At 35.7% G+C, this 17469-nt stretch overlaps 1 protein-coding gene across 2 annotated transcripts in view; it reads left to right on the top strand.

Annotated features, from left to right (window-relative positions):
- Positions 1-17064, top strand: part of TTC13 (tetratricopeptide repeat domain 13) — a gene marked incomplete at its 5' end in the record, with an annotated part of 37957 nt that extends 20893 nt beyond the window's left edge. The window contains 10 exons of one of the 2 annotated variants that reach the window (XM_079330708.1): positions 19-151; positions 637-729; positions 4904-4987; positions 6396-6480; positions 8505-8611; positions 9968-10103; positions 10766-10845; positions 11855-11933; positions 13441-13520; positions 16885-17064. In XM_079330708.1, the coding sequence (XP_079186834.1) occupies positions 19-151; positions 637-729; positions 4904-4987; positions 6396-6480; positions 8505-8611; positions 9968-10103; positions 10766-10845; positions 11855-11933; positions 13441-13520; positions 16885-17008 (1001 nt within the window). In that variant the 3' untranslated portion in view covers positions 17009-17064. Of the gene's footprint in view, positions 1-18; positions 152-636; positions 730-4903; positions 4988-6395; positions 6481-8501; positions 8612-9967; positions 10104-10765; positions 10846-11854; positions 11934-13440; positions 13521-16884 lie in introns of both variants that reach the window. The other variant, XM_079330707.1, reaches the window with a different exon arrangement.
- Positions 17065-17469: the final 405 nt, after the last annotated feature.

Here is a 17469-nt window from a genome sequence, read left to right as displayed (position 1 = left end):
CCTCCTGCCTCACCTCAGCAATGGGACTGGCCACTCTAGAAGTAATGCAAGCCGTGCAGCGGACTTGGGCAAACTCCAAAGTTCGGATGAATGGGAAAACCAGACTGATGCAGTGGAGAGATATGTTTGATATTGCAGTGAAGTGGCGAAGGTAATGGTCACAGAGGACAGAGAGCAAGCCTGGATTGGTTGTCATAATGATGAGTGCTCCAGCTAACCAAAGGGCTGCAGTCATGGACAAGAAAATGATCACTTGCCATTCTGTAACTAGAAAGGTTCTGATTAAAGAAAAGGATGGTGTAGGTACAATGAGCGCACTTCTGAAAATGCTCAATTTTTATTTTTCCATAAAGAAGGGAAAAAATTGGAATAGCATTTTCCAGTTGAAGCAAAGCTGTGAGAGACCATAGGATCCACTGCAGCTAAGGCAAATAAAAACTAACAGTTTCAACTCTAGAAACATCAAATATTTGAGTTGTATGGGTTTTGTAAGAAAAAAATATGTTTCAGGAAAAGTTCTTTTCTGTGATCTCTGAATTCTAGTTTATGCCTAAAATTGTTCTGTGAAAAAAGCTCTATTAGAAATATTACGTGGGTTAAAATGTGTGCCAATGTTGATTTCCTTTGTCTTTGTAGGATAGCTGACCCTGACCAGCCTGTGCTTTGGTTGGACCAAATGCCTGCCCGGAGCCTTAGCAGAGGCTTCAATAATCACATTAACTTAATCAGGTATGAGAGTTTTACCAAACAGCATTCCCATACATACTGAGGGACTGTACCAGAAATTACCTGCTCTTTGTGAAACAGCATTTTACAACATTGAATGTATATGTGCTTATTGTTTTTCTTTTATGTTTATTTTATGTTTTCTGATGAAATGTTTGGGATTTGTGCACAATTTTCCCTTATGACATTTTATCTTTTTCCTGAGTTTCAGTTGTGCAACTGAGTTACAGCAGTATCTAAGAAGATCCAGAATATATATGTATTTTCACATGCTGCTTTTGTTTCCCAAATAACCTTAAATGTATACATTTTATTAAGTTCATCATAGTTGCAATTTTTGTGAATACTGCCTCTTCAAGACAGTGGCATCAGTATTTAAACCATGCTGTTCTATTAGTTTTAATACCAATTTACAGTGAAGAGGAAAAACACAGTTCTCATAGTTGTTTTCAAGGCAGGCCAGAATAAAGCAAAAATGACAAAATAAGTAACCTGTGAAAGGTAACAGTTGCACTTGCAAATAAAGGTAAAATTTAAAGACTCAACCACTGTTGTACGTTCCATCTTCTCCCATGCTGCAAAACTTTATATTTGTAGTTATGACAGTGCTACCTCCTTAAAGTGGTACAAGTGTAATACACTCGATGTGGCAACATCACTGTCAATCACAGGAGCAGAGTGTGTTTGTGTAAGTAAATATGTAGCCAGGTTTCATCTTATTCCACCCCCACCATGGGAAATTCTGAATCTTTGATCTGTCATTCTGCTTTTATGTATGTCTGTATCTTCATTCTTTGAGAAGCTATACTGGAAAAGGAGAATAAAGGACATTAAGCCTTCTCAGGAATTATTTCAGGCAGAGAACAATAGTGATGTTCTGATGTTCATGTGCAGAGGCTAATGAGGATTTGTCCTCACACTTCCAGTCTATGGAATGGACCCTAGCCCTTTACTTTACTTTATGGAGTGGCTAATGCAGCACTGAACTCCAGTGCAGATAATTTACTTTGCAAGATGTGCTGCTTTTTGAACAGTCTTATGCTCAGGTTTCTCTCTTCACTCAAGCCAAGCATTACATTTGGGCTCCAAACTGTTTCCATCATTGCTGTTGCTGCATTTCTCTCTTGTATGCACAATGCAGCAGCAACCACAGCCATCTGTACTTGGAGACAGAGATGCATCCCATACTTCACCTGTTTCTTCATAGTTTTATTTCTAAATGGGAGAGTAAAAGCCTTAACTTCTAGGTGATCTGTGTTGGGAGAAAGGCATTCGTGTAACAACAATTAACATCCTGAAACTAATTCTGAATGTTTCGTCTGCAGAAATACATCCTTGTACAGAATCTCTGTGTTAGAAACTCTTGTTTTGCAGTGGTCAAAGTACTTTACTTGTTTTTCTTTCATCAGAGAATACTGGCAAAACTGATGATGTACTGTTACAGCTCTTTTCATCATTTTTATAGACTCTGAAAATAAGCTTCAGAAACATTCAGAATTGTAGGTGCATAGCGAATCTAATTCTAACCTTTTTGATTTGGCTGAGCCATGGCTTTTGGGGATCTCATCAGCATTTTGGTTATCGTTATTTGATAGCCAAATACTGGTTTGGCACCTTTTTTTAAGAAATAATTTTGAAGCAGCTTAAATACCACTGCCTTAGGAGTAGCTCATGCTTTAGTAGTGGATTGTGATTGCATTCTTTGTGGCTCTGGAAACCTTCTCCAGCCTTAAGTAATAGTCACTTTCTTTGATCAGCTTTCTGTTGTGATTTGTTTCTGCTTTGGTTCCATCCTGATTATTTCACATGATGTGAGTGATAAAATAAATGGACCTATTAAGTGGTAATGGTTGTTTTTAAATTTTTTTTTTTTTAGTTTTGAAGCATGTTCTAGTTTACTATGACAATTTCTTCTTAAGGAATTACGCAGATTTGTATAATTTCCTTTTTACATCACTCAGCTTGTAAAATGGCTGCTGGTTGAAGAGACTAATAGGGCACAGAGTTAATAACCTTTTCTTGATAACTGAGATGGCTTTATGGTCTTTTGACCCTCTTTCAGGAAGATATACTTTGTTTTATTTTTAGGTTATGGTTTGAAAGTTATTCTCATACTCATGTGACTAAGGCTGAATTCTTTCTATAATACCATGGCTACCTGACAGCCAGGTGTAACAGTAGATTTAGGCTGACAAATAGCAGTTTGTATGGTTATTATGTGTATTAAGATAAAAGCTGTTCAGTCAAACAAGAAGTGTAGCAACAGCAGTTGGGTGTTCTAGCATTTGTAAACAATCTAGTCATGCTGAGCTCAAGCTGTCTCTTGGTTTTAGTATATCTGAATTGTACACCAGGAATTTCTGTGGGCAGAAATACTTGGATTACTTGTCTGTTAGCACAACCTTTTTCTTTAATTCTTTCCATTGAAGGCCAGTATTGTTCAGTGGTTCCTGTCAAATGAGTCTTGTCATGGAGGCATTAGCATTCAGTGTCTGCTGAATTAAATTTTTATTTTTTGTTTTCCAAAATGGTAAAATGTTTAGAGTGTGTCAGGAAGCAAAAACCTTTTTTGTTTGTTTTGTGTCAATTTAGGGCCTTTTTTTTTTAAAGATCTACAGGAAACGTCTTGTACTTGACAATTTTTATAGGCTTTCAGATCTTAATGCTCTCAAGCTGAAAGTGTGTCAGCTGTCTCTTTGTTGGTCTATAGACAAGGGTGAATTTGGCTTATCTCCTTTCTGGCTTAAATGATCAAAGATAATAAGTTTGATTTAAAGTAGAGAAAATGTTTTCAAAAGCTTTAGTTGTTTTCATAGATAAAGTAAGGTTTTGTGATCAGCTAAGTATTAATGATATGCTTAATGTTCTTACAAAAAAAAAACCACTGCAACTGGAACACTGCAACTTTTGAATTCTTGGTGGTAGTGTTTACTAAACAGGAAGAAAGAGTGGGAATAAACACAAATCACTTTTGATAACCCACTAAAAGCCTTTCTTGGTGCTACAGCTTCTAGATGGCCTTATAGAATGATAGGTCTGCTTTGGATGTATTTTCCAAGAGGACACTCAAGGAGGATCCACTTCCTTATACTGACACGCTACTGCCTGTTGTACAGATATTTTTTTTAATACAGATGGAAAATGATGGGACGTACAACAAGGGCAAATGATGTATATTAGATTTGTCTTCATCCTTCTGCTTTCTCTGCCTCCCTTTCCTATGTGCAGATATGTGTATGTGTTCTAGTTCTGTTCCATTTCTGAGGACTGATTCTGCTGGTTTTCTGAGATTAGGCTTCCTAAGGTGAGAGTCTGTCAAGTGAGACATCAGACAGGGACTTGAGCTGCCAAAAGTCCCTTAAAGTGGAAAGAAAAAGCTAGGTGTACACAGCTTCCTGTGATTGACAGTGGTTTTGCTTCCTCAGAGAGCGATAACGCTTGCTTTATAAAATCTTGTTTTGTAGACTGGGAGAAGAGGAAGGACTCCTACAAATGCAGTAATGGTATGTAATTTTTCCTCTCGGAGTGGTTATAATCCTAACAGGTTTCTACCACATTTAATATTGATTTTTTTTCTTTTTTTTTTTTTTTTTTTTTTTTTTTTTGTAGTAGCACAAGAGAAAAAGCAACACCTTTTTAATATTTTTGTTTTTCAGTTACTACTTGTAACTGTTGGGATTAACAGCAAAATTACTTCAATACAGAGGGACATAGGTGAATAAAAAAACATACATGTGGACCAGATATGTGTGGTCAGAGCAGATCAACATGTTTATTGACAAATGTGTAAACTGGAGTGTGTTGGTTCTCTAGATGTGCAAATTCAGAATTCTTCTAGTTGTGTTATATCTATGAGTCTAGGGATGATTATATATTGTACAAATTGATAATTGTCATATAGATAAGATTTGCTGGAATCAGGCACACTAAAAATGGGGAAATATGCATGGAATGTAGTTTATCAGAGAACAACGAATCTAATGATACATAAGTTTGAGGAAGTTCATTATGTAATTGATATTTAAAATGGGAGATTGGCAATTCACCCTACATAGTTCAGTTCTTTATTTTACAGAGCAACTGTGAATAAAATTGTGTCAAATATTGAGTAATATTTGTGTCCTGGAATGTTGGGTTGAACAACAAGACTTCAAAAAACAATTTCTTTTTTTTGTAGGGGACAGGTCATTAACATGCGGTACCTGGAATACTTTGAGAAAATTCTTCATTTTATCAAAGACAGGATCCTTGTTTATCACGGGTAAATTAAATTTTTTTTCCCCCTGCTTTGTTGCTTTGTTCACTGGTAATAGTGATCTGAATTTTACATAATATTCATTTCACAAAGTCTGAAAGATTTTTTTCTTATTTTAGAAAGTTCAGGTTTCCTTATATATAGTTGTTTAAATTCCTATTGGAAATTAAGAATTGTATTCATTGCTACATTAAGAAACTAAAACTAATAGGTAAAAAATCCCTGTGAATTACAGTGTACCTAGAAACTAATTACTGTTTTGAATTTGTAGCCATGGTTCTGTCATGATTGGACCTCTACTCTTTCTAAGCATATGATTTATTAAAGATGTTGGGTTTCCTCCTGGTAGAATCAAGTACAGTTAGTCTGACTGTATTGAGAAAAATGTTTATTATTAAGAAGTGAGGAAAAAAGATAAAAGAAAATATGGAAGATAATTGTCATTGAAACAAGTGTTTTAAGTGAACAGATAATCTTTACTATCTGTTACATAGATGAGTTAGTAGATGCTGTCCTGAAACTGAAGAGAGTTGTAGACTCCTGAATGAAATAATGTAATATGAAAATTGATGTTGGCTTCTGTACTGAATACTGTGGCTCAGTATTCTGATAGCATAAACTAAAAAACTTTTTTAGCTTTAAACCCTTCTAATTTTCCTTTGGCTTGGTAACTTTTATTAAATACTGAATTCTATTTTACAATCTCATTATGCTACTTAAATATTAAAAAAAAAACCCTGAAAGCATAGAAAATCATTTTAACAGTTGAAAATGTTGATATTTTAGAAATATATGATAGTTGCTGAAAATATGTAAGTTCTATAGCAGCTGACAGTGTGTCCTCTGTTGCTAGAAAGTTTGTTCTGAGTAAGCGCAGTAGCATTTGACCTTAAACCAGACCAATTTATGGTATGATTCCTAAAATAATTCTGTTCTTAAAATCTGGTATAGTGTAATTAATAATTATTAGAACAGTAATTCAACAGGTTCCTTCCAGCTGTGCCTGCATCTAAAGTATTTACTTGCCTTTGAGGCTACACAGATGTGTATATTTTGTGAAGAATATCTCTAATTTTAACTCTCTTCTACTTCCATCTTTCCTTACCTAGTAACCTCTGCCCACAAACACTCATGCAGACACTGATGCTTTAGAATGGCCAATAGCAAGAGTAAGATAGAGTAGTTGAATACTGAAATTGAGGCTTGAAGCTGAAAAAATAAGCTGAGCTGATATTGGAGCAAATTGCTTTTTGAGGTATAGGAGAGCATGTGGAAAAGTATAAAGGAATTAATTATCAGAAGATAAATAATTAACTTTCAATAACTTACTTCACTGTGGCTGATTAGCTTAAAGATATGTGAATTTCCGTATCATGTGTTCAACTGTTGCATTTAATATTTAATTTTTTTCCAGTGCTAATAATCCAAAAGGACTGCTAGAGGTTCGAGAAGCTTTGGAAAAAGTACATAAAGTAGAAGATCTTCTTCCCATAATGAAGGTAAATTACAGAAAAACTTTAATATATGGTAAAAATTATAAAATGTGTTCAGGGGGATATTCAGTTCCTCAAAATAGAACCATTGTATATAAACTTAAAATGAATAACTGGAAATATTAGCACAGGTTACTCCAAATCTGCATATATAGGGTTGGACTGTCCCTTTAATATGTGCAAATGGGTGATGTATATTTTAAATCCTTGGCCTAACTGTGAACTGTTAACAAAATTATGGGACACCAAAATGTTAAATGTAATTCTTTGAAGCCAACCTTCTCAGCTGAGAGGGTTTGTGGTCAGACCTTGTAGAAAGGCTTTAGATATATAATCTGAAAAATGGTTTATACTCTTATCTCAACTTGAGTAGTAATATTTGATCTGGGTTTAAGTAACGGGTGTCCCTTGTCCCCCCATTCCTCCAGATAAATCTAGGATGAGCAGTGTGTAAGTATTTGGGGTTGGGGAAACAAAGTTACAAAGTATGTTTTTTTTTTAAGGGTTGTACAGGATTTTAGAGAGAGCAGAATAAAACTTGGGAAGAAACAGTTATGCTAAACAGAGACAAATTCTTTACTTTCTTATCTTGTGTGTCCACAGTGGAATTTTGTATCTAAGCAAAGCAGCTGGGTTGCCAAGAGCAGAGATCTCTGAAGCTGCCTTGCTGCTACTCCTGGCAGACTGGGTTTGGATTTGTTCTTGGTAGTAGTGCTCACTTGTGCACTAGTTATCTTTGCAGGAACTACGTGGCTTAAACACTACATTTTTCTGTGGGTTTTTATAATGTATTGTGAATATATGTTATTTGAAGGCACTCTAATTTCAGAGGTCTTTTTTATATTTCTGCCTTGTTCTTGGCTTTGAAAGATGAAGCCAAGTGGATATGAACTGAACCTTAACAAAAGCTTTTGCTGAAGAGGTAGCAGCCTAGGGTGGTTCCCTACTGATGCACAAATGTGCTAGTAGAATCCTGTAGGGCATCTAATATGCTTACTTTTGAATCATGGGCCAGAAAAAATGCTACCGGGGATTTTAAAAATCCAGGTTACTCCAAGAAAATAATGAAAATATATAAACATAGTGGACTTCATTATGTTATATACATTTATTACATAATTATTTCAAAGTAAATGTCTCAAGTGGTAGCAAATATTCTTTTCAGTTTCCCTACCTGTACATTTTGGTCTGATTTGAGTCTCCTGCATCCCATTCCACACTGAATCAAAGTGGAATGCTATCTCATTAGAGGCCTTTGGTTCCTTTAAAAGAAATGCGGATTCTCTTGAAACAAAACACACTGCATCACAGGTTTTGGGTTAATATAAATAACTGTGTGAGTAAATGCTGGTCTTTATTAGTGCCTATATAAAATAAATGTTTTTCTAATAGTGATGTAACTTGGTTATTTGGGTAGCTGGCAAATGCTGTATGTGGAAAGCTGGGCTTTTGGCTTGATTTAAATGCAGTTCTGCCTGGTTTTACAACTCTCTGGCTACAGTGTTACTCATGATAATGTAGCTTTGTAAAATTTTTAAACCTAGAGATATTTTCCTTCTGATGATGATGAACACCAATTGAAACTGGATCACAGCTAAAAAACTGTTGCTTTGAGTTGTATTCTGGAATTCACACTTGGACTAATGCAGCCACTTCTTAGTGTAAACATAAAATGGAATCTCAAATTCCTGCTTTTCCATTTACATTGTAGCACCAAAAGGTTGCCATCAACATGCAACTTGGGAAGGAATCTGTACAACTTGAACAGTTGCATTTCACAAATAGCACATTTTATTCACTGTTTAGTTATAAAGTTGAATACCACTGTGCCTCATTCAGTATTTATGGTTTCCATTCAGAGGGAAGTAAAGGATGAATGAAATAACATCACTGATAGTAACTTTGTTCTGTTCCATAAGTTTGTCCACGTTTAATTTGTCTTCTATGTATTTTAAGTGCTTCAAAGCAATAAGTAGGCAGCCTCTGTCTCTGCTACCTCTAATATTGCTTTTTCTTTCTTTTGAAAGCAGTTTAACAGTAAAACTAGAGATGGATTTACTGTCAACACAAAAGTCCCCAGCCTGAAGGATCAAGGCAAAGAATATGATGGATTCACAATTACAATAACGGGAGATAAGTACGTTCACAGTTTTCTGGGGTTAGGGTACGTTAAGCAGTGATGAGCTATTAGCAATTAATTGTCTGAAATGCCATTTCTGTTCATATAAAGTGGGTTTTGTTTTTCACAAGAGGCATTTTTGTAAATAACTCAAGTTTTTTCATTTCAGGACTTGATTCCTGTTGTGTTTATGAGAAAAAAAGGATATGGATAACACTGATGGAACTGAGTTGATTCTCTAACATATGCACAAAAGTGAAAATATACTTTGCTTTTCAGCTTAGACTATAAAATGCTTAAAGGGGAAAAATATCAAATACCTCAGTCTTTATACATATCAAAATACATTTCTTCTTGTGAGACCTTGTCTTTTGTGTTGACTGAGAAGTCCTGAATGGAATAGAAATTTCTGTGATCTAAGAATGGAAGACACTTTCTTCTATTTGAGATTTTGGCCTTTTTTATGTTTAAGATGTTTGCAGATCTTTTTATCTGCAAGTGAAAATTTAAATAGTACCTGAAGGTATGAGAATACATTCAGGAGGCTTTGGGTCACTCTGTGGGTGAGACAGTGAATGTCTCACTTTTTGGATTCTGATTCCTTGCCTTTCGGAAAAATGAACAAGTCTGAAGCTCAGAACTGCTGTCATACTATTAAATAAAAACCTTTTTAAATTAAAGTTTTATGCATTGGGATTTTTCCCAGAATTTGTGTGCTTTTAATAGTGGCACGGAATCCAAAATTCCTTCTAAAATATTATTGTATCTCTTGTTTTTTTTAATTTTACATCCTAAATCACAGGCTTACATATTGTGAAAGGGCATTAAATATATGGCCTCACCATTTTAAGGAAAATATTTTGGTGTCAGTAAATAGCCTAACTTTGTTCTGGACAAACTTTGGTGTTGTTCAGTCTGTTTTGATCCGTAGTTTATAGATATATATAACTGCTTTACACTAAAACAATCCCATTTTGGTAGTTTAGAAATGAAGAAAATTACACTCTACATTCTATACAAAAATCTTAAGCCTGTGAAGATATTTTAAAATTTTATATTTCCTATTTTTTTAACCACAATTTAAGTGAAACACTAATGCTTGCCAGGTATTCTTCAGTGGAAATACTTCATCTATGATTATGTGGCAGTCTTTGTATATTCTTTTAAACTTATAATGTGATGTAGCATTTTTAATTCACTGATTTTGGGGTTTTTTAAATTAAATGGGAAGTAATGCACATAATCTCCTGCTTAAGGAAGATGATAGGAAAAAGGTGATGTGTAACTGTAGTAGATTTGTAATTTACCCTGGATATGCATCAAGTTCTGTTAAAAAAAAGTCTTACCTCCTTTTCTTTTTCATCTGCTTAACAGAGTGGGGAACATACTATTTTCAGTAGAAACTCAGACGACAGAAGAGAGAACACAGCTGTATCATGCAGAAATAGATGCACTATATAAGGATCTAACAGCTAAAGGAAAAATTCTAATTCTCTCTGCAGAGCTGGGGGTAAGGCTGTTCAAGGAGTTACTAATTCCTTGAAAAATCCTTTTATGTTTTTATACTTTCTGTTTTATAGTCCCTGTTCTAATAGTTTTTGAGAGTTCTTAGGTAATAAAGTTACTTAAACCAAATTATGACAAATACCATAAGAAGTGCTATAATTCTGTCTGTTACTTTAAAATTTGCAGTGCTTTGCCTGCAGTACTAGAGAGTGTCCGGGCAAGATCTCAATATCACAGTGTGTTCTGTTTTTTTCTTATTTCTCTCATGAGTCTGTGTTCACCTTTGTCATCATCCCTATAAGTACTGTTTAGGATTTGGCTCGTGGTGGTTACATATAAGATGAGTAGCACGAATTCATGAGAAGCACTAGAATTATGTTTCTATTGATTTGATGTGCCAGGACAATCTGACTACATTTAACCTTGTGCTTTTTCATCCTTTAATAGGTGTGTAGGTGAACTGTATTTCACCTAAATGTTAAAGATACAACAAAGTAGTTTGTTTAAACATCTGTTAATCAGACTTCACCTTCACAGTTTGAAATGTTCAGATTTGAAATGGTTCTTAAAAAATAATTGTAGTGACATAAGACTGCAATGTGTAGCTTTATAAGGTATTACCTGGTTATTAAATTATCTTTAATTCATGCTTTTTTTTTCTCTTAGGAGGTAGATGCTGTTTGCAACTTGATCCTGTCACTAGTTTATTACTTCTATAATTTAATGCCACTTTCAAGAGGATCTAGGTTAGTGTTGGTGTTCATTATATCTGTTACCTTGAATGCCTGCTATACAATGTCCATGTCTTGCAGTATCTTAATGTTTATTTTAATATTAATATTATTTTTAATGGAGCTGTGTGCCCTGCACAGCCTCTCCTTTTGTGCTGCTGTGACAATGGGAACTGACTTGGTACTGTCTTAAAAGCTAGTTTGTAATTGCTAATGGTAACTATTCATAGCTGCATGTATATTTAAAATGATGAGTAGTCTGTATTTATAGAATCAGCTCATGCATTGAGAAGTGTAATTTTTAAATTGCTTTTCTAACCTATAATGTGTTATACCACTGCAATTTCATTTAGGAAGTTTTTCTGAAATGTGTTTTTAAGATTGAATATATTTTAGCATAACTTATTTTAAATAGATACACTAAAATATGATTTTAGTAAATTGTTGCAACTGTTAGGGTCACCAAATGAAACTGTAGGATCTTACTCTTAGATACAGTTCAGTATGAAAAAAAATCCCTTCCAATTTTGGGATTTTATAATCAGATTTTGCATTTATCTTATAGAATGTAAAAGTTATGAAAAATTCCATCTGAGATTCACAGTTCAAAAAAAAAAGTTAAAAATTAAATAATTGAACAAGTTTATGGTGTGTCTAGTTCTATTGCAGTAGAGTTAATAAACTCTTCTGGGCTACAGCTGATCTTCTTGGGAACAGGAGTCTGATTTGTTTTCAGCCCTGTGGAGTTTTAAGAACTCCAAAGTCTGAAAATATTGTTCTGACTAATGTAGAAACAGTAGTAAAACTCCATAGGTTCATAACTTCGCTCTAGTGATGTTGGATAGTTACAGTGATTTCACTTTTTAAGTGTTTTGTACTTGTTTCCTTATTTCTAAAATAACTAGCGCAGTAATCTTTACTAGCCTTCTATGAAACAATACTATGTTCCATTTCTTTTGTAGTCTAAAATAGCATTATGGAAAGATTTCTACTCCATTTGTTGCTTTTAATTTTATTCTTTTAGTGTGATAGCTTATTCAGTGATCATGGGAGCACTAATGGCAAGTGGAAAAGAAGTATCAGGAAAAATCCCTAAAGGAAAGGCAAGTATCAAAATACATTAGCTCAGAATTGATGGTAGAAGTAATGCTTGTAAATGTGGGGAAAGAGCTGTAAGGATGAACAGAAGTTGCATGCTTATTTGCAGGAGATGGGTCAGCTGCATGCTATGGTGTCTTGCACCCTGAGAGTGTGTTGAAAATTCCATTGCTATTCTGACAGGTGGTGAGTTTGGAGATGGTATGCGCAATAAGTTGGATCAGTCAAATTGTAGCAATTTGGTCCCACAGGAATTACAGATCTGTTACTGAAGCACTTCCAGTGTGCTGAGCTGCTCTTTTCAGCTTGCTTGGAGAAGTACTCTGAGAATATTGGAGAAGAATTAGTGACTCTTCCAGCCCACAAAAGAAATTTTCTGTCTGTTCTCTCAGTGTATTGTAGAGCTTTTAGGGGGTCAGTAAGTAGAAACAGATTTGCAACTTCTCTTGATTTTTCCTTCCCCTCTGTATTCTGCTGAAGTTAAACTAAGTCCTAGTTTATAAGTGACTACATTTGAGTATTATACCACCTTGCTCAATAAAGGATTTAATTTTCTTCAGGAATTGGCTTGTTAGCTGTAATAACTTTTTCAGCATGAAAGGAGTGAGAACACCTCTGTCTCTTTAATGCATTGTCAAAATAATCAGTAAAATTCCAGTGAGAATCCAAGTTGTTGAAGAAAATACCCTGCATGGATAACTGAAGAAAGGGTGATTTTTCTCTTCTGTTCTAGAAAGCCCTGAAAACAATGTACTCCTTTGAGTACAATGAACTCTAGTAGCTTTTAAGAGCATACAGCATTTGCTTAGCAGCAAGAAAGCTTCTTTTCAGTACACCATTAAGCTGGTATCTACCCCATTCTGTGCGAGTCCAAACTAAGGTAAACACTTCCATGGGGTTTCTTAAGTATTTTCTTATAGAGTAGTATTTTGATGACTGATTTTATGCAAGCAAGCAGAGTTTCAGGATTACTACTAAGCAGGATTTCTGACTTATGGGAACATTGGGGACATCTTTACATTTGAAGGTTTTTCCTGAAACAGAGTGCTTGAATACAAATAAACCTGTTTTTCAGAAAAACTTTTACAGCATGGAAGAAATTGTTGAATGAAACTGGAGTTTATTGTTGGAGTTGTTAGAAGTGCTAAGCTGGTCCCAGACTTATGACAACATGCATTTTCAGGCTGCTCTGAAGTCAAAGGTGCACAGTAGCCAAGAGTCTTGTGGTTGCCTGGCAGGTCATTCAGTAGCCATGGCCAGTGTAGCTGGAAGTGTAGCTTCCAGTACTGGTTGTGTAGGGATGTGCAAACCCCACAGAGAATTTTAGTGCCTGGCTTGAATGCTGGCTTCAAGCAGATGGTGAAGGACAAAGTAGGGCACAGACTGGTTTGTGACTTTATTCTTTTCTTAACAAGAACATAGGCAGCAAAGCCCTCAAAGCCCTTCCTGAAATTAGAGAACTTAAAAATTCTGTCATTTCTTAATATCTCTTTTGTTTTCCTGCATTTTCAGCTGGTTGATTTTGAAGCCATGACAGCACCAGGGTCTGAAGCTTTTAGCAAAATAGCAAGGAGCTGGATGAATCTAAAAAGGTAAATCCTTTTGTTCAGATGCGGAATAGGGAAATAAAATATGAAAGACTATGTGTAAAATTCAAACCTACACTAAGAAATGTTACTTAGAAATTATGAGTTTAGTAAAGGATTCAGTGCATTTTTTAACACTGCTTAGGAATTGATGGGACAAGATTTGCATTTGCACACATAGTAGCGTATTTCTAGTCTAACAGAGTAGTTAGTAGTCTAGGCATTCAGTTATGTGAGTATTATCCTCTGAGGAAATTCTTTGGGTTAATGTTTTCTTCATTTTATCTAGTGGGTCCAATTTGTCTTTTTATAATATGGCTTATGGTTAGTAGATCTGGCAATGAGTGAACAAAGCAAGGAGAAATTTTGACCTCTTTATTTTTAATTTCTATAGATCTCTTCAAACTATCCAAAGTAATTTTCTTATCCTTTAGTTCTATTTTGATCTGAGAATAAATGTTTTCAAAGTAGGTGGACATTTTGAGTATTGAGAGTTATATTACTTAATATAGGTGCATGACTTCTGTGCAATGTTTCACATTTTTTATTTTCATATGAATTTAGAATTTAATACTGCATACATTGACAGTGAATTAATATTAGGAATCTGGTGCATTTGATTCATCCCCTAATTATTGCCAATACAAAATCTAAACATCAGGCCAGACACAACACCAATTTCTAGTATGCTTCAAGTCAGAGTCAAGACACTTGAAGGGTTCTGAGAGAATTGGCCAAGGTCCTTTCAGGGCTATCTATAATCTTGGAAACATGGTGCACGTTAGGAAACATTCTTGGTTACTGCAGGAAAGGAAATCTTGAGTTCTTCTTCAGGAAGGCCAAAAAGAAACCCAGAGAAAAGTGTAGGCTGGTCAGACTCCTTTTGATCCATGGGAAAGTCATGGAGTCCTCTAGGAAAGCATTTCAGTTGATATGAAGGAAAAACTCACAGAAAACAACCAGTGTGAGATTACCAAACGTTGTGACTCAGTGATGGTTTTCTGTGGTAAAAACCGACTTTTGGGGATCACTAGAGCAATCACAGTTGTTTATTTTTACTTCAACAATGGTCCCACAACACGGTACTCTCATATCAAAATAGCACATTATGGTCTGGACAAAAGGACAACTAGATGGATTACGATGATGTTTGGATGACCAGATTTAGGGGGTACTCAGCACTTTGGACCACACTTAAAATACTGCATTCAGCTGCAGTAGACACTGAAATAAACCAGAGCAAATTCAATAGAGAGTCACCAATAGGCCAATGGTCTGGAGCACGTGCCTTAACAGGAGAGAGCTGGACTTGTTCAGCCTGGAGAAAAGGAGGCTTTCATCTAAGAGCAGCTCTGCAGGACCTGTGAGTGTTTGGTGGGAAGATAAAAAGCCATGTGCATGAGTTGAAACAATGTTTAGACTTGGAATAATCTTGACATCAGCAGACTGCCCAAAGAGGCTGTGCAATCTCCACCCCTGGAAATTTTCAAGACTTGGCTGGATAAAGCCCTGACACCCCGATTTGACTTCTCATTTGATCTTACTTTGAACAGGATCTTAGATTCCATATCTCCAGCTTCTAGAGTCTGTGGGACTCTGCAGCTGCTCTTAGTGCCAAACATTTCATACTGTTTAGTGTTGTTTAACTTGATTATCAGGGGTTCTGAGCCTGGTGAATTTCATTAGAGTATTAAATCCCTTCCTAAATGAAGAAGGCTAATAAGGCATCTTTGTTAAACTTAGGCTAAAAATCTACTTGTAAATGAGTCAAATTCCGTATTCATTAAGGAGTGACATTTCTAAACTACAGGTGTAGCAAGTTGTGTTTTTTATTAAAAGTAGTCTGCACAAATATTTAGACATGCTTGTCATGGACATATAAAATATTTATGGTTCCCACATTTTTTTTCTGTAATTCTCTCAATTATATACTCTAGTCTATTAATCCTCTGTTCATGCTGGTTTTTGTTTTGTGGGTTTGTTTTTTTTGACATATCTTTACCAAAGAGAAACTTCCTTCTTGAGAGTAAAGTCATCTTAAGATATTTCAGTCCTACCCATATGTTTCTGACTCTCTCAGCTGTACTGTTGAAACTTATGTGAACCCATGTCAAACCAGATCAGGAAGTAATTCATGTTAAAAATAACCTTGCCAAACTATTTATTTCTAATAAATACCATTTTGTAGTATAGTAGAACTTGGAGAATTGCTGGATCAAATTAGAGATGTATAATAGGTGAGGAAATGATCCAGAGTGGAGAAGCTGACTTTGCTGAGGAGGGAAAAAAAAAAATCTAAAGCACTGCAGCCCAAAGGACTTGGTGTAATAATATGAAGGTAATTAGCCCAAGTGGCTAATTTGTCTGTGGTAGACAAATAATAGTGGATATAGTAAATTAGGCTGGAAGACTTAAAGCAATACATTTTTTCTTTTAACTTCTGCTGCTTTTGAAAGCTCTTCTATGTAGACATTGTTTTCATTCTGTATGGTGACAGAGTAGTCATGAAAAGCAAGAGCTGTTTGTGAACAACAGATTCTGAGAATCATTGAATCCTTAAGGTTGGGAAAAACTTTAAGATCAGTGAGTCCAGCCACTAATCCAACACCACTGTATTCACCATTAAACCATGTCCCCAGGTGCTGCATCCACACATTTTTGATGACTTCCAGGGATGGTGATTGTACCATTTCCCTGGGCAGCTTATTCCAATGTCTTCACCCTTCCCATGAAGAAATATTTCCTAATATCTGATCTAAACCTTCCCTGGCATAACTTGAGCTTTTTCCTCATGTCTTGTCCCTTGCTAACCTAAGAGTAGACCAACCCCCAGCTGGCTATATTCTTCTTTCAGGTGGTTGTAGAGAGCAATAAGGTCCCCCCAGAGCCTCCTTTTCTCCAGGCTAAACAACCCCAGCTCCCTCAGCTGTTTCTCCTAAGACTTGTGCTCCAGACACTTCACCAGCTCCATTGCCTTTCTCTGGACTCACTCCAGCCCCTCAGTGTCCTTTTTGCAGTGAGCTGTCTAAAGCTGGACACAGGACTTGAGGTGTGGCCTCACCAGTGCCAAGCACGGGGGGCAATCACTGCCCTGGTTCTGCTGGCCACACTATTGCTGATCCAGGCCAGGATGCCACTGGCTTTCTTGGCCACACTGCAGCTGCAGTCAACCAGCACCCACAGATCCTTCTCTGCCCAGCAGCTTTCAGCCACTCTGCCCCAAGCCTGTTGCACGGACTTGACTCTTGACACAGGTTGCAAATTTTGTTGAGGGGGAGAGGATGAGGAGAAGTCTAAGTTAATGTGTTAACTTGCAGGTAAATTATAAAACTCATCAGAAAATAACTTGTGGTTTTTTTTTCTCTTTCAGTATTTCACCTTCTTACAAGAGCCTACCATCAGTATCAGAGACTTTTCCAACCCTGAGAACGATGATTGAAGTACTAAATACAGACTCATCTCATTGTCTAAAAAAAACTATAGTTGTTGTATAATTTATACAAATAAAAGGCCAAGAGGTACCGCTTCATAAATTATTTTGAACAGCAAATTATGGTCAAAATTGTTTGATTTTTTGTTTTCTTTTAATAGAAAACAAACTTCCTTGTTTGTCACCAGTAAAAGAAATCTTTCTGTGACCAATAATATTGAAAAGGAAAAAAGAAGTGGAACAGTTGCTTTTTCATATTAAGACACACTCTAACAGAAATAGTTATTCAGGGGCCAAACTGAAGAGCAGTAAGAAACTTGATCACAGTTACGAACTTACAAACTGAACAGACTGCAGGTGAAAATTTATTTTAAAAAAATGGGAAAGTAATCTTCATTGAAAATAATGCTATACTACTTTTCATTTTTTTTTTTTCGAATCCTCTGACTTCTGCACAGAAAACGTAGAGCTCTACCATGTGTTAGTAACTGGAGAATACACAGGCATTTCATGTGCAGTCCAGTG

The sequence above is a fragment of the Erithacus rubecula genome, assembly GCF_903797595.1.
Source record: "Erithacus rubecula genome assembly, chromosome: 2".
Classification (NCBI taxonomy): domain Eukaryota; kingdom Metazoa; phylum Chordata; class Aves; order Passeriformes; family Muscicapidae; genus Erithacus; species Erithacus rubecula.
This window is presented reverse-complemented; position numbering and strand designations above follow the sequence as displayed.